The sequence below is a fragment of the Paramisgurnus dabryanus genome, chromosome 2, assembly GCF_030506205.2.
Source record: "Paramisgurnus dabryanus chromosome 2, PD_genome_1.1, whole genome shotgun sequence".
NCBI classification, from domain to species: Eukaryota; Metazoa; Chordata; class Actinopteri; order Cypriniformes; family Cobitidae; genus Paramisgurnus; species Paramisgurnus dabryanus.
Genome location: NC_133338.1, coordinates 21,212,835 through 21,231,242, shown reverse-complemented (window position 1 = coordinate 21,231,242; position 18,408 = coordinate 21,212,835). Strand labels below are relative to the sequence as shown.

Sequence of the window (18,408 nt, the reverse complement as noted above, 5' to 3'; positions counted from 1 at the left end):
GACACAGAGCTCTGTGAACAACCAGCCTTTTTGCAAAGACCTTTTGTGTCTTGCCCTCTTTTTGCAAGGTGTCAATGGTCATCTTTTGGACAACTGTCAAGTCTTCCCCATGATTGTGTAGCCTACAGAACTAGACTGAGAGACCATTTAAAGGCCTTTGCAGGTGTTTTGAGTTAATTAGCTGATTAGAGTGTGGCATCAGGTGTCTTCAATATTGAACCTTTTTACAATATTTAAATTTTCTGAGATAAATTTGGGATTTTCCTTAGTTGTCTGTTATAATCATAAAAATGAAAATAAATAAACAATTGAAATATATCAGTCTGTGTGTAATGAATGAATATAATGTTATATGCAAGTTTCACTTTTTGAATGGAACTTTTTGATGATATTCTAATTATATGACACGCACCTGTAGTTATGTATATTATATTGCATTTCTGTCAAGAGATCCTTCTAAAAGTGCCACATTGCACCATTAAAATAGATGCCTTTGTTTAAATTTTAAAAAAGGCAAATGCATTGGTAAAATATATTTACAGTACACTAGGTCCAGGTTCATACATAATATATTTTGGTGTGACATTTTTCATAATGCAATAATAGCTCTAGTTTCTTTGTCATTTGTACTTTAAAATCATTGTTGCTATGTGCCTGTTAATATGCGGTGAGCAAGGGGATTTCGATTAGGCCAAGGACTGGCCAAACAGGATGAAATATGATATGGCGTGACATTCAATGATATGGCAAAACAGTATTTTGCATGTCAAACGTTATGAAAAGCCAAACAACTATTCTCCCAGAAGTTGTATGGCGTGACTCTTCAAACGAATAATTAGACATATCTCGGCGATGAAAGTGTAAACATATTGATATTTGACTAAAGGGCTAATGACTGTGAATGTGCATTACTGAAACAAATGTGTCATTACAACCAGCTTACCAGCTGCTTTTTCTACAGGGTCTCCCAGCAGGGGCCGGCACGCTGAGCTACTGCATGTAAATGCCATTGCTTTTTTCCAGCCAGAGGGCTGTAATTATTTCTATTAACCTCATTGATGAAAGGACAGAAATGCTGTGAGTTCGCTGGCCTGATCTGCCCACTCGCCCCTCACTTTCTCCGTCATTTTTTCCTCCCCTATTTCCATCAGCTTATCTATCTCGTTTAAGCCAAAGACCTCTTCATGTGTATGCATGAGCGTGCGATGGAGATCGCAGATCAACACTACGTTTCTCTTCTTCTGCTATTTGGTAGCAAATGGTAGTTTGCTGCCGTCCGCCGGATTTGCGTGATCGATGAGGTCTAATACGTGAACGGGGCCCAAACAAGACCTTTAAACCCTCAGTGCATGAGGAGTGGATGAAATATTCACTCACATCATTAGAAGAACTCAATAATGCTGATATGAAAGCACTGATTAGTAAACCAGAACCGCAGGCGTGAGAATCAAGCGAGGGAAAAATTATAAATTGGAGATTATAATCAGATAAGAATCCCAATCATTGTGAGGTGATTTATCAGTGTCTGTGCCTAAAGGCTCGTAATTTAGCATGTATGAGTGAATTACCAGCCGTTTGGTGTAGGAATCTGCTTCCTCCGGAGTGTCTGAAATGGGCACCTGTGAAGCGGGCTTTCTTTCCATCTCCTCGACTGAAAAAGCCCCACACACAAAAACATAATGCATCTCATTCACATTAGAAAATGTTTTGGTCCACCGCGCAGCTCTACATGCAGTGCAGTGGTTCTCTTTAGGATTTTTTGAAGGCACCAAATAATGGACTCATCCTGTTTTGTTGGGTACCCAAAAAACAACTGGTCAAAAAAATGACATTTAAAGAACAATAATACCGAAATGTAAAAACAGCATGAAGTTGAAAAAATAAACCCCAACAAAAATTCAACGATCACAAATGCAGAGGCCCTACTATTACATTTTGGTATGAATTAAATTGCAAGTCCCTTTGTTGCTTCTTTTAATACTGGAAGGTCCACTGCTTTTACTCAATTTACTTGTAGGATTTGCAGAAATTAGGAAAATTGTTCCATTCACAGTGCATTAATAAATTTATGCTAAAGTAGAAAATATGGTTTGGCTGTGTGTGTTTGGAAACACAGGGTTGCATTAGCTGCCAATTTCCAGGGTGTGCTCATAACAGCGCCTAATTGTTAAGGATAACGAACGCTGAGTGTATTACAGTACGTTAATTTGGTGGCGAGGGGGGTTCAGTAACAGAGCCCTCTTTCACAGTTTTCAATGTTTAATGACATTGCATAAGCATAGTGTTAGGCTGATACTTCTTCTGCACCATTTTAATCCATTATGATGTCCAAATCGATGCATCTTTCAGTATAATCTGCACATCAGAGCACTAATTAGTAGCTGTTTGGAAGTTACATTAACAAAATAGCTCACCAAAACATTTAAATTGTCTATTAATTTACCATCATGCTATGCCAGATGTATACAAAATCACTTTGCCCTGATCTATAAGAACCAAACGACTCAAGTGGGTTAATAAATGTCTTCTGAAGTGAACCAATGGATGTTCTAAATTAAAGGGATAGTTCACCAAAAATGAAAATTGATGTAAAAATTGAAAATCAAGTTGTTCCAACACAGCAAAATCAGCAGTGTTAAATCAACACCGCTGGTGTTTATATAAGTAACACCAGACCTGGTGGTCCCCATATATACACCAGCAGTGTTGATTTAACCTGTGAAACCTATACATTTCTTTGTTCTGCTAAACACAAATAAAGATATTTTGAAAAATTTTAATAACAAAACAAATCTGGCACACCATTCACATCCATAGTATTATTGTGGTGCCCCAGATCTGCTTAGTTACAAACATTCTTCAAAATATGAAGATTTTGGTTCCAAAACGCGATAGACGCCATTTGAAAAAATTAACTCTTCATTTTTATTCTGTAATCTTATCTTCCTTTTTTCCAAACTGTGACAAACGCCAGTCTGCTCAACCAATCACAGCGCACCATTCCACGCAATAAGGGTGGCGCTTTGAATACACTCATCTACTTTGTATTTCGTGATCAACAAACGAACAAAAACAAAATAGTAATTTTGATGGCATTGATAAACCTGTGGTGGTTTTCAGTGGCAGGGAAGAAACGTAAGGCATCAAAATCAAATCATTTACGTTAGACGCACTCGAGCGAAGGAAAAATGCTGACTGTTGCTTGTTCTCACACGACAGCATCAAGCTTCTGTCATACTAACACACTGACTCCATGGGATCTTATGAAAAACTTTCCATTATTTTACTCAAAGTCAATGAAAATCGAGCAGGACCAAAACATTTTCCAGCTAATCGCTGTCAAAAAAGTTCAGCGACGACGTCCCAAGGATGACAGCAGCAATGCCAGTGTTCTTAATATGACATAGTAAGTTAGTGGTTCTCAACGTTATTCTTGGAGGCCCACTGCTCTGCACATTTTGTATGCTCCCTTATTTAACACACCTGATTCAAATCATCAGCTCATTAGCAGAGATCTCCATGAACTAAACTGAGGCCGGCAGATAAGAGAGACATACAAAATGTGCAGAGCAGTGGGCCTCCAGGAACGGAGTTGAGAAACACTGTTATTAATGCCATTATTTTTTTTTATCGGTGTATACCACTAGTAAACTAATTAAATATAACATGACAAAGATGAATGCATATTTATATATTGATTCAATAGATTTATAGCATTTTGAAATATATATATTTTTTATAATAAATATTTTTTTTAAATCTAATTATGGATTTGAATTTTTAATGTTATTATAACCTAAAGATGCTAGGTGAAAGTTTGTAACAGAAAGTGGTTAGTGGTTTTCATCTTGTCACTTTCTAAAACACATTTTTAACCAAATTAGTCAAAATGGATTTATTGTATTTTGGAACCAAACTCTTCATATCTTCATTTGTATTTAGCAAAACAATGAACTGTCACCTTGAGGGTGAGTAAATGGTGACAGAATTTTCATTTTTCGGTCAACTATCCCTTTAATATTTACACTTATTAATATGTTGAACTTATCTAGCAAAACTGAAACTAGAACAAACATTACAGTAGCACTATATCAAATGTGGTAGCACATCAAATCTAATTGGTTCGTGCATATCTCGTCACTTGTTGTCATATTATTATTTTGTCACAAGACATCCATAAACCTATGAGATTTAACACAGGGTTAAATTAGCTGCGAAAGTTTAAAACATGAATCTTTTTTTCACACACACACCTACTGTTTCACTTTAGAAGACATTTACTAATCCAGTTTTTTGGCTTACTTTTAGGATAAACACAAAGTGATGCAATATTTTATAAAAAACTTTTTTGTGTTCAGCTACCATATACATCTAGGATGGGATAAGGGTAAGTAAACTATAAACTATGAAAACATTTATTTGGGAGGGAATTAATTTTTAAGACGATAGTGGCCGATGCTAACACCACAAAGGAGCTTATTTTTCTTTCATACCTGCAATCTCTGGCACTTCGAGAGATAAGTCACTGGGGGCCGGTGTGGAGGATGTGTGTTTGCTCTTGGAGTGACCTTCCCCTGAAATGGACTGCTTGGACATGCTGGAAGATGAACTGTCTGAGTGTGGGGTCCATGGGTCAGCCATCCTGAGAAGCTGATACCACTATGGGTACTGTTACCCTTCAATAAGAGAAAGGTGAGATATAACTGGCTACCTCATGTAATAGTTACAATACAAATACAATACTACAAATTGCATGTTTTAGTGGTGCTTAAAGGAATAGTGCATGCAAAAATGAAAATTCTCTCAAAATGTACTCCCACCCATGCCATCTCAATATGTACAATATACAGTATGTGAAAGTATTCTTTCTTCAGTTGAACACAAACAAATAGGTTTATACAAAAATGCCATCATCTAATCTTTCAAATTGTACTGAAAAGCTTTTAAAAGCACATCCATCCATTATTAAAGTAATTCAAATTACAATACATTTTGTGTGCTTATTCACCACAATGAAAACAAGCAGATCTGTTAAAAATTTCAAATCTCATTGGTGCTTGCACATCTTGTGAAGAAACACACATAACACACAAGACAAAATCACCATGCTATCAAGTCAGGGCTCCAGCCTAACTTTTTTCGCTAGGAGCACAGTGGCCCCCAACTGAAAATTTTAGGGGTGCAACCCAGAAAATTTAGGGGCACACAACGTAAATTAACATGCTAACCAAATATTCATATTTCTACTTATTTCCACTGTATTACTAATAAATACTTTGATGATAGATGCAGAAAGTACGATGTGCTGTTTCAAATTCTGTGGCACATCACAAAAAAAAGGTCAAATTTACTGGTCGCACATGTGTGACTGGATGTAAAATTCAGTGGCACACTCTCAAATTTTGGTGGCAAAAGTCTGGAGCCCTGTAAGTATCTGTTTGTTTAACTTTGCATTTGGCTAAATAATCTCAAAATAAGCTTAAAACAGTTTTCTCTTACAAATGTATTGTTTCGCTTCACAAGACATCTAACCACTGAAGTCATTTAAAATATCTAATGATGTATGGATGTGCTTTTTGGAGATGACAACAATTATAACAGTAATCTGAACAAAAGAATTCATATGCAGCAGGGATGGCATGAGGGTGCAAGAATGCTATTTAGTTGGGTTGAACTATTCCTTTAAAGCGATAATATATCAAAATTACACCATGATTTACTCACCCTCAAGCAATCTGAGATACATATGTTCATAATCTTTCAGACAAACACATTTGGAGTTATTTCAGTAAATGTCCTTGTTTTTCCACGCTCGCAACTAGCTTCGGTAACGACGCCATCACGGACTCATGTGATTCACGAAAATCACTACGCAACCTACCTATGGTGACCAATGCTAACTAAGCGAATTTGAAAAAAGTTTGAAAAACAAATATTTTTCTTACAAAATCATATCGATTATCTGCAGAAGACCTTTATTAACACATTGGTGTTGTGTGGATTACCTCTGTGAAGGATGAATTTGAACCTCTGTGAAGGTTGTTCCCTGGTCCCTGTTTTCTAGCATTATGAAGCTTGGAAGAGCAAGGACAATTACTAAAATAACTTTAAAAGTGCTCGTCTGAAAGATAGCTTATGTATCTCGTATTGCGTGAGTAAATCATGGGGTAATTTTGATATTTTTGGCTGGAGTATTCCTTTAAGAAAAGCAACTAATGGTTGATGTAGTACATAGCAAGCATCCAAAACAACCTGGCAGCTGTTTTCTTTCATATTTGCGTATAGATCTGACTATAAGGCAGGTTTAATTACATCATTTTGTCAAAATCTGACAATGGCTTAATCAGTTGTGTCTTCAGTGATGATTTAAATCAAAGCACCAAAGCAGTAGGATAAAGAAAGCACCGACTTCTTTAATAGTCTTTTTTTTTCAGGCAGAAAATATGGATAAATTCATCTCAGACAGACTGCCTTGCTGGTTTAGTCAGGAAGCGAGAGTAAAAATATCTAGTTCATAAACTATTTATCTTCTCCAAGCTCATGTCTCTTTTTCCATTTCCACATTTACTTGTCAACATCAGCAGATCCTCCTTTTATTGAAGCTTTGATTCGGTTCCCAACGTGTCAGTTTTGTTGAATGCTGTATGTGATAAAGGAGACAGTTTTGGAGACGAAACCACAGGATGAAAAGAGAAAACCAAGAGAGGGAGTCCGTGAATAATGGGAAAACATTTAGAGCCGAAGAATCCCATCAGATTAGATGAGATTGGAGTTGATGTTGATCAGTTAATGTCTGCCTCTGCCTGAGATGAAGTGACAATACCAACATGGTGGTTGGCAACTTGATGATTAAAGGACTTCTAAACGTGTAAACTTTTTAATCGTACACGTTTTAAACGCGTAAGTTATAGCTTACTGCTGCAGTTAACCAAAAGGAGATCTTTCTAACAATAATCTTACGTATTAAAAAAATAAATAAACGATTAATAGATGTTGGTTATCTTTAAAAGGGCAAACGTTTTCAGGTAACGTTAAAGGACACTGAAAAGTATTTTCGATGTACAGCTAAGTAGTATGCAAGTAGACAAGCACAATCTCTCACTTACCTCAAGAAATACTGTCTCTGGCAGCGTCCTCCTCCTTATTAAACGATAGTTTAGCTGAATATTGCACTATAAATGACTAAAGATTATTAAACGCAAAGTTTAAAAACCGATAAAAGCTGACGCTGCAATTTACACGCGCGGAGCGTGTGGACGCATCACCATGGGAACGGAGCCTAGAGAGGGTTTGGCTAGAAGGGATACAGCCACGGCCTAAATCTCGCGAGATGTTGGGTTAAGGGTTTTGTTTGATGAAAATCTGGTTCTGGCTAAATAGGATTCCAGCTACGGCCTAAATCCCGTGAACTGTTCAGTTTAGAATTAGGTTTGAAAGTAAGATTTGGATAAAAACATCAAACATCCTCAGAGATTTCGGCGTTTACTGTTTCTGGTGCAGCCACAACCCCTAGAGTGGCTGGCGTTCTCCACCCGGATATTACGTATGTGTAAAGTTTAATAACTTTAACGTCTACTAAAAGTAAATATATATTGACAATTCCATATTTTAAATACTACACATCCAAATTATAAATTATTAAAATATATATCATTATAATAACTGCCTTTTGACAGTGAGTTTGGCTTTCAGCAGATCTGTGTAAATAGAAATACCCACTGAAATGGCAGCATGTTTATTTATTAATAAATGGCCATGGCCTGGCTTCCAGAGAAATTATAACCCTTTTGCACTGGCACAGTGCCGCACAGCTAACAGGTATTGCCTTACTGCATTTAAACTAGCTCAAGGATGCAATAAATCACTGGAATGTAAAAAGAGACTGATCGTTACTACTGTTAGTTAGCAGAACATAAAAGAAAAGGTTTTGATCTGAAGGTCTCTTTGATAAAATGTAGCACTTTGCTTTGAACTGATTAAAACATCCTAAGGCTTTATTGATGTATGAATGCATTGACACAGACGATGTCCTATATGTGTAACTAAAAGTTTTACGCCACATATTTATAATAAAACATCAATTATCAATTATATCATGCACTTCAGTTTTTGAAATGGTTCAGTGTAAATAGTCAACCTCTTTTTATTCGGCATCAAAAAGGTGAAGAACACAGATTTTGGTAACGGGTAGTGGTGAAAGTCAAAGTTAATGGGCCTGGTCTATAATCTTTATATAAAAACGAGAGATTAAATACTAAACCTCTAAATCCATGGGATAAAGAGGATACCTGATGTGTCTTTTAGTGTCTGATAATATCACTCACACAGTCAACCTTCACTATCCATTCTCACTTTTTGATTATAGGCACACAGAGACACACTCCCCACATCTCTCTCTATCTCTCATCCACACTCCACCGAGATATGCGGCATGACAGAGCTCCTCTCAGAAACTAAAAGGTAAGTCCAACAAATATTTTCATTTGGGACCTAAAACACACCTCATAATACCTTACCAAACAACTTTGCATAGCTTAAAAGATTGTCTACTGCAGTATATTAAATTATAAGCTAATGCACCTTTAATCCACTTAAGAGGTGAAAAAATAGGGTAAGAATAAAAAATGGGAGGGAAAAATATAATTTAAGAATTAACATATCAGTGACAGTTCTCATTTTCCATTACAGACAACCGATAACAGAAATATACATTTATATATAAATAAATAAATAAATATATAGCCGAGTAGGTCTTGGCAGAGAGAGAACAAAATATAATGGATTTGAGTTGAAAAGAATGGGAGAATCAGCAGCGAAGCTAATGGAAGCCTGAGCTGAAATAATGTGCTCTTATTGCACAGCCTCAGGCCCCATGCAGTTCTTCAGCATAGCACGTTGTATGTTCACACAAACGCACATGATATATGAAGACAATCCATTAAAACAGACGATCACGCTCGCACACGTGTGCAGAAACAAGCTCACACGGAGGGTTGGATTTCACACACACTTATAAAAGTCAAAAGGGTTATGAGAGCCCTATGTCATACAACATCTGGGTCCTTCTAAAACTTTCAGAAGTTGCAAATGAATAATGACATTCTTCTGGTGGTTTTTGAGAAGTATAATTACGTAACTCATTTTTTTTAAAACATCATCATCAAGCACAGACGCACATATTGTGTTCATCATTTAGGGGGCACTGTGAGACTCTAAGAAACAGTAGCGGTAGGCAGTGCCGTTCACGTCCTGACATTGCGCATTCATCAAGAACAGGCTCGTCTCTGGGCCAAACATCTGATGTTGTTCATGTGGACAAATGTACAATGCATTTACACTTTCCATCTAAAAGAATCCATTTCTGGCCCCCTTTTACCCGCAAACACAGTAAGTTTGCAAAAATAATACGGTCCTCTAAAAATGTGTGTATCCAGTGCGGAGAACCGAAGCATTTTGAAGTAATCAAATAAAACCCTCAAAGCTTTTAATAAAACATGGACGTGCAGGGACACTCTTTTTGCAAGATTAATGGCGGAGCAGGGATCCTCTTTTTTCCACTCGTTCATTTTATTTTTCAATAATTAATTTGTGGTGGGAAGAAAGTAACAGTTTGTGTTTCTCGGTGCTGTATTGGCGGAAAGAAGCTCTGCTGAGAGGATGAGGGATCAGTCGGGCCAACGCGCTGGCCCTTAATTAGCATCAGTGCTTAGAAGACCTCACGCTTTCAATATCACAGCTACTTATAACATCTCCGGCCCAGTCGCTCATGTAATTGTTGGACAGAGGTTAGATAAGGATACAGCAGTTCGCCCATTTCTGTAACAGTTATTCTGTTTCATTTTATCTGTTTTTCTGAGAGGTTTCCACTCTGGCGAATTTAAATGAATAAAGTGCTCCGTAAAATGGAAGCTGATTAATACGCTCATTGAAACATTAAAAGCCTTATAGCCTTGTAAACCAGGCTTGTAAACAGCTTTATTGGCTTAAGATATTACTTTCTTTTTTGTTTTATTTATTTATTCATTTTTGGGTGCACTCTGTATATTGAATACAGCATTAAATTCATGACACAATCGTCTTGGTTACGACTGTAACCTCCGTTCCCCTGAGGGAGGGAACGAGATGTTGTGTCGATGAAGTGACACTAGGAGTTCGACCTTGGAAGACCAATCGCTCTGATTCTCAATGTAAAGCCGATATAGGACCAGCTGGTCAGCGGGTCGTTCCCTCCTTAAGGGAATGGAGGTTACAGTCGTAACCAAGACATAATCCTTCTGTCACTCACTTGATGTTGTGTCGATGAAGTGACACTAGGCGTTCCCTATGTAACACGCTGCAACGCTAAGCAAGTCATCACCTATACCAAAGAGAATCTAAAAAGCAATGCGTGCCAGGGAACTTTGCATAGGTCAATAACCATCCAGTGCACAGGGGAAGTGTAACCGTACCAAAGGGACAGAAAAAAGGTTTCCACAAAAGCATGGCATAGGATTCCAGCCCGACACTGGGAGGTCTCGGAGAGACATGCGGAGAACACAACCTACCAACGGGAGGTATAATTGTAAAAGCATTTCCAAAAATAATGTAAACAAACTCAGAGCCACAGCTACAGCGTGGAGCTACCATGGCACAGGGCAAAGAGAGGCACCATAAGGCAGTGCCAAAGGGTAAGCTACGTTCGTAATAGAATAAGCCCATACCCCCAGCTAACAGGGCAAATTCTGGGAACGATATGGCAAGGAGATGGCATCAATGATCCTGTGAGCACACATACCAGACCAAATAGAGCAAGAGTTGGGTCATCACTAGGAAGGGCTTGGAGGTTAACTACCTGATCTCAAAAGGGAGTGGTAGGGACCTTGAGCACATGGCCAGACCGGGGTCTCAAGAAAGCCAGAGAGAGCCGGCCCCAGTTCGAGGCACCCATTGGCGGCAGAGAAAGCTTGCAGATCCCCAAACCTCTTGAGCGTGATCAGGAGGGCTGTCTTTTCAGAGAGGGCACTAAGCTCGACTTATACCAAGGCTCAAAAGGCAGGCTTTTGAAGTCCTAAAGGACATCAGAAAGGTCCAAAAGGATGGCTAAGCCTCCTAGCGCCTCTGAGAAATCTCACAACCAGGTCGTGCTTCCCTATTCACCTTATTTTCCACGACAACAAGGGCGGCGCCATTGCGCTCATTTTGTCAACGTACTTCCGGGTGCATATGATGAGCAGCTGAGGCAGTGGCTGAAGGCGACGCGTTAAACTTAAAAAGCTCACTCAAGCGCTTTTATGTTTGTTTCTTACCAATTTTAATGGACGGGGAGCCGACTGAGGAACACCCTAATCCCAAGTAATGGTTCGACTACGATGTTCCGGTAACTTTAAACCACGCCGGGTGTTGAAAAGGTGGTCAGTTTCAGGTAAGCTATCTTAGCTTAATGTGCTCTTTCGCCTAACGTTAGATTTGTGATGTCCGTTCTACGAATAAACTTAAGATCAGTAACGTTAGTTTATAAAATGCAATTATTTTGAATGATTTTCATTGCCCACCTGTATTTTTATATTTAAGATAAGACAGCAATATATTATATAGTACATTACATTCTTACAGTAGCTCACGTGATTCATACAAGTTACGTAGACTTCAGATGCTAGGAGGTCAGTTAATTTCTCATTCAGATATTGATGAAAATGAGCTATTAAACGACATATTATTTAACACTGAAGTTAGAGGTTGTGTGTATAATGTTACTGTCTCTTTTTAATGCATCTCTCTCTCACACACTGTTCTGTTTAAGTATGGATGTCATTTATAAATTAATTCTCATGATGCAAGTTTCTTTTAAATACTAACATAAAAATGTTTATGGTTAAATTATTTTCACAGATGCATTGATGTTTAGTGATGCAATGGACAACTGTGAGGATGATACAATCAACATGTTCCTAAACTGTAATGCAGAAACACAATGGGAGGATCAATCCGTCTCTGAACACAACTACACTTTAAAATCACAACTCAACCTGAAGCAACCCACATTTGATATGGGAAAACAACCTTGCGGTTTCCCGGACAGGGCTTATGCTGGTCCCAGGCTAAAATGCTTATTTGAGCTACAATAATTTAAAAACACCTTGTACTGACATACCTCAACATATATGAGTGCCATTGTTTTGTCACAAGATGTGGTTTGTTTGTAAAAACTAAAATGTCCTAATATAATTAAGGCCTAGTCCTGTAAACCCTGTCTGAGAAACTGCTTCAATGCTTCTGCTTCATGTGTTGAGCTGTCACAAGAGTACATATCTCTGCTGAGAAACAACCATCTTTGTCAGCTTTACACAGGGTTGATATTGCATGCATTACATTCAGTCGCTAAGCACGTCACCAGTACATACAACAACAGCTTCCAGATAAACACTTGGGATCAGCTCCTGATGACTCTGATAAAGCTGTGTCTTAATTCATTGCAGGGTGGTCTTGCTGAAAAGTTAGTTGTTTCTTAGTCCATAGTTATTTTTATAAACCTTTACAATTTGACCTGATTTTACCTGTTGTAAAGTTACATTAAACCTTCATACAGTTTGTTATCAGATGTCATGCAGTGATAGTAAACATTTACAATGTGATCTGTTGTGCATTTATATTAAACCTTTATAATGTGATCAGATATTACCTGCCATGCAGTTATATTAAACCTTTACAATGTGATCAGATGTTGTGCATTTATATTAAACCTTTACAATGTGATCAGATGTTGTGCATTTATATTAAACCTTTACAATGTGATCAGATATTGTGCAGTTATATTAAATCTTTACAATGTGATCAGATGTTACCTGTCATGCAGTTATATAAACCTTTACAGTGTGATCAGATTTTATCTGTAAGGAATTTCTTAAACCATATGTGAGCTTTGTAGATTCCACTTAAAAGGATTTAAGTCTCCTGATTTGAAGGAATAAGTGTTGGCAAGTTTGCAAATGAATTCTATCATGGTACATTACCACATAAAAACGAAATAGATATTGGACTGGCTAAGGTGCACATTTGCTTTAAAAAAGACGAAATCACTGTGTAAATTGGTAAGCATAATTACTTTAATAATGCTGCTCCATCAACTCCTTCTGACACGACGAGGTAATAAAATATGTCCAATAGGTTACTTGCCGCGGCCGCTTCATATCATCTAAACACGAGACGATTGATGGGACATTATAAGACTATCCGAGCGTCGTATCAAGTTTTCTCCGTGCTCCTAATTCAAAACATTTACAGCAGTTGCGATATTTGTCATTTAGCTAAAGTTATAGTGAACTACAAACAATCTTTTAACCACCAAACTAGCTCCCGAATGCACTGTGCCATATTAGCAGCGGAAGTCGGTTGACAAAATGCGGAAGAGCGAAGAATTGAAAAGGGGCGTGGCGGAATAAGGTGAATACATTACCCGTCCAGTAAGACGTGGTTAGCCAAAATGGCAGCCACTTACACCTTTGGGGTAGAGGGAGACAAATGACTGTCCACCCTTTTTAAGAGAAAGGAAAGCACAAATACACTGGACATCTCTGTGGGTCCTCAACATGGGAGGAACACCAGGTCACAAAAAGACATAAGGCAAGCCTCAGACAAAGAATACCACAGTGAACATAGGAATTCTAGGAAGCCCTTGAACCTTATAGAACCAAACCCATATCAACTGAACCACCTGGGGGTGGAACCATCAATCCCCAAACCATGTAACCTGCCATGAAGCAGATCTGCTGCATGTTTAGAGGTCACAAAATGTGAGAAAAACACAATGACCTGAATCTCAGTTGGTTCCAGAAAGAAGAAGGTGACGGGCGAGCTGCAGCATGCGGCAAGAGTGCAAAGCGCATTACGGTTAACATACCCTATCATCGTCATGCTGTTGGGATGAAACCATTGCTGAAGCGATGTCATATGCATCAACTCGAGAACTACAACCGTCACCGAGGATGTCATATGACCCAGGAGGTCTACGAAGATTCAGCAGATTCAACAGCTTGCCTTCAAAAAGTCAAAAGGTAGCCGAGTATGGCATGGGCACACTGCTCCGACAAGCGTGTCATAGGACGACCGAAACCAACTACATCCCAGGAAAAAAATACTCCAAATAGAGAGCTAGCTCTTTTCCCAGTTGACCCCAAACCCCAAGCGGTGAATGTGCTTAGGCACTAAGTCCCAGTGAACACACAACTGTTCTCAAGAATGGCCTAAATAGCTGGTTGTTAAGATAGCTGGGTATACGAATACTGTCCTCCCTCAAAGTGGGAAGGCCATCTTCCATACCATCGTGAGGGCACGAGGTGACCGGGACAAACTGAAGGGGAGGATAAAGTATGTGTCCTTCAGGTCTAATGCCACAGACCAGCCCTGGTATGGAATACATTAAAATGTATTTCTGAAAGAGCATTCTGAAATCCAGGAACAGCCATAACCCCCACTTATAGCCATCACGAAGTATGGGTTGAAAACCCAAACCCCATGCTGACTTTGGACAGGCTATATCGCGCTCTTCCAGAGAAGGGCACCAAACTCCACTCGCAGAACCGGGGCTCTTTCTCCAAAGGGGAGAAAAGAATGCAGTTGAAACGGGCGGTGCCTGGCATGGCCAAGCTGAATGGTCCCAACGAGCCTCTGAGACTGGTTAGGTAGTGAAAATCACTCCATAACCATGCCTAGGGGTCAAGGGAAATGGAGTTCGGGGCACTAAGGGGGGGTCAGAATGTTGGACCATACTCAATAGGCTATGTGACCACCCTCAGCATCACAAGAGCAGAGAAAGTCTCCGCCATGTAACACATAAGTGAGAGCGGAGGTGTGTAGGACAGAATATATTGTGTCTGTACACAGAAAAAAATTTGACCCAGGAGAGGGCCACTCTAACTGTCAACTCGGTGCAAACTGTGGTAGCACACCTAGTTACACCCACCATCCTGGCGGGGGGAGGATAGTAACAGCAGGGCCGACTTCTGGGACCTTCGCCTAAGGTGGGGAGCAGGCAGAGGTGAGCTTTAATTCAATTCAATTTTATTTATATAGCGCTTTCACAATTAGTAATTGCTTCAAAGCAGCTTTACATGAATAGAAGCAGGGGAAACACAGAAAAATCAATAGACAACATAAGTAGCAAAATACAGCGGCTAAGATTAAACTGAACAAGCGAGCTTAGTAATTTTAACGTATAGAAGGGGGTGCTATGTTAAGCCAAAGTCGGCTGACTCCCAGGGGTGGAAAAAATCCTAGGAGAAAAGCCCAATGAGAAAAGTCCTTGGAGAAAAAAAACCCATCGGAAGATATGTATATGTATATGTAAACGGATAAGGAGATTAGATGCGTTCAGCTGGTGGTCGTTTGGCAGGCAGCACGTATGAAGTTTGGCCAGTAGATCAGGCGTGTTGACCTATACGGTAGACGGAACTAGGTCTGTTAGTCTTATTGTCCTTGGGATCGAGGATGAGACAGGGAGAGAGAGAGAGACAAAATCCTATTAGTGTAGGCGAAAATCCTTTTCGCATGTTATTTAAAGGGACACAAGGCAGCATTTTTATGTTAATAAATCATCTTCGTAAGTCGGTATATGGTTAAATGACTCATTACATGACGAATGAAGACTCTCTCGCCCGCCCCTACCGTCTGTAGGAAGAATACCCCACTTGCAAGTTCGCTGTATCCGACCCGGTGTCCTTCAGTCTCGTATAGTCTTAGATATAGAACGCATTTACTCCCAGACACTAGGGGGAGCTAGTAGACAAATAATACTCAGACTTGCCTTGTGTGCCTTTAAGTGTCACACAGTGTTGTTGTTTTATATCTGCTCGGTTCCAGACAGGTTAGTTATTGCGGCATTAGTAAATTACCCAGACAAGTTATGTGAATGCTTTGTTTCATACAAGCTAGCTATAAGTATATTTTCTAGACAATTATGTATGCGGCCGCTGCAGTGCTTCCAGCTGCCTCCAACTGCAAGAGAAACCCAAAAAAATGGCTTATCACAATGGGCAGCATAAACCAAAAATGGCACTGCTGGGCCCCCATAATGAGCCGAAATCAGAAAAAGGCTTTGCCAAACCGCCATAATAGGCAAGAAAACCCAAAAAAGGCATAAATGGACTACTATAATGAGCATCGCATGACCCTGAGTCGTGACCACCCTCGGAGGTGGAGCTAGCCTGACCGGCCGCAATACTGCACTCTGCCGTAGCAAGAAACCCCAGCATGCTCCGGACAAGAGCTTCGGACCAATCCCCTTGGAGATGGTGTGCAAAAGCAGGGAGGGAACTCTGAATGCCCATGGCTGCCCCCCGAGGAGGGTACTGAGGGCCGACAGGATAAAGAAATGAGAATCAATGGTGATCATATCATGCGCATCCGAAAAAACCCGAAGCCGGGCATACCCGAGTCACACACGACTACAAAGTACCAATCAGCCGGCTCAGAGCGCTGAGGTCAGGTGGAGGGTCCAACCAACCCGACGTTCTGAGTGACCCGAGAAAGCACAGCTACCATCTGGGCGATCTCTTGGACAGCACCACCACACTCGAGGGGGGGGGGCAAGCGAGTTATTAGCCACTAAATAGAAAAAACTCACCCTGCGATGCTGCAATTGATAACTTCACTCTTATATAAGTTCCCAAAAATTACCAACATACAGCTATGGGGTGTTAATGCCCCAAGAAACTTCACAGATTGCAACAGTCACACTGGGCAATGAGAAACCGGTAGGAAAGAAAACTCAGATTCAGATTGCAACATTAAAAAGCCCATTGCCCTCGAAGCTCACCACAGCATTTACATGCGCCGAAGCAGCAGGGGGAGCAGGTGAGGGAGCGGTCAAGGAGGTCTCACTCTGTAGACACATAGGAAGACTGCGACACTGCAGTAAGCATGTCCCAACAAAACACGCTCTCTGTGAACGCAGTCCGAGCGTGGGAAAAACCCGAGCATCAGATGCGACACTTACGGCTGTGAGAGTGAAAGGTATCAACCGCACACAGTAGAGTTTACACGAACAGCATTGTGTATGCAGGAAATTCACTCTTTTAGTGTCTGCTGAAACGCCCAGGGGGCTCTTCAAGCACTTATCTATGCACTGGACCAGAAAGAAGAGACCGTTGATCGCGTCTTTACACCAACAGCCACAAAGCAGGAGAATCTTCAGGCGATATATGAGACGCACTCATCAGGATCGGCTCTGAAGAACAAAAACTGAATGAATCGCCTACCGGAGTCCGTTTTATACCTGGATCTCCAGGCGGAGTCATGGTATGTAAATTCCATTCACCAATTTTCATTGGCCCTTTACATTGAGAATCAGAGCGTTTGGTCTCCCAAGGTCCACCCCTAGTGTCACTTCATCGACACAAAGTCAAATGAGTGACAGAAGGGGAACCAAAGTTTTTCTATTAAACAATACATTACAAAACAGAAAACGCTGTCATCTTAACCAGTCATGCACAGCTTTTCCATCAGCAATAATAAGTCAACATGTAAAGTCCCGTGGTTCACAATCAACATGTAATTTTCTTGATTTATGGAAAAGTGCTACAATATTTAACTGGCATGGTGGAGCGGTGTGGCCATGGCCTCCATTGATTGTGACAAGCATTAAAAGATTAAAAGGTTCATCATCTGTCTACGTTGTTGACAGCAGTCTCGAGTCATTAGCAGCATTAGCATTAAGCATGCCCCATCAATAACAGCCCGTGTGAGTGATCTTGCTCCCCGAGAGAGTGATCCCGGGGCGGGAGCAGCGCTGCCAGCTTAGCCTCTGCTTGTCTGGAGTCCCTGATCTGCTTCAGTAAGTTTGTCTGAGTGGATGAGTCAGCTAGAGAGAGAGAGAGAGAAAGAGAGGGGACCTTCCTGTGTCATAGCCAAGGCTGGATGATGCCTAAAGGACATCAAAAACATCAGTGCATATAAAAATGTCTGTTTTAGATATATGAGCATGTTAACATGTTGACAATGCTTGTAATGGTAAGAGTCATTTTACTTTACAGTTCAAGAGTGTGTGTGATGTGTCTGTACCAGTATCTCAACATCAGCATTTGTCTACTTGGCACTTGTCACAGTGGTTGTTTTCCAGTACAGTAACAGGAGAGAATGAGTTGTGTCAGTGTGTCGGTATGAGTGTAGCTGACACCCAACATGCTGGCTCCAGAGTATTCGCCTGACGATCCCATCGCAGTGCACGTCCATCACTCTGAGTGTTGCTGTCAGTCAGTGTCTCTGCTATGAATGGATTGCAGACATAGAAACACATGTACTAGTCTTTTCACTAGCATTTTATACTGGCCCATCATACATAACCAGATGGGCATCTGTAGGCCCAAATGCAATTTTTGCACTGATTGCAAGGGGAAATCTGCAAAATAAGGAAAAATGTGTCCTGACACTGTGTCC

At 40.2% G+C, this 18,408-nt stretch overlaps 1 protein-coding gene across 1 annotated transcript in view; it reads right to left on the bottom strand.

Annotated features, from left to right (window-relative positions):
* The window catches only part of LOC135730614 (dynein axonemal heavy chain 2-like), a 78,823-nt gene extending 74,182 nt beyond the window's left edge, over positions 1-4,641 (bottom strand). The window contains exons 1-2 of the mRNA XM_065248514.1: positions 4,494-4,641; positions 1,569-1,651 (exon numbers count right to left, since the gene is read on the bottom strand). Coding sequence (XP_065104586.1) covers positions 1,569-1,651; positions 4,494-4,641 — 231 coding nt within the window. The remainder of the gene's footprint in view (positions 1-1,568; positions 1,652-4,493) is intronic.
* Positions 4,642-18,408: the final 13,767 nt, after the last annotated feature.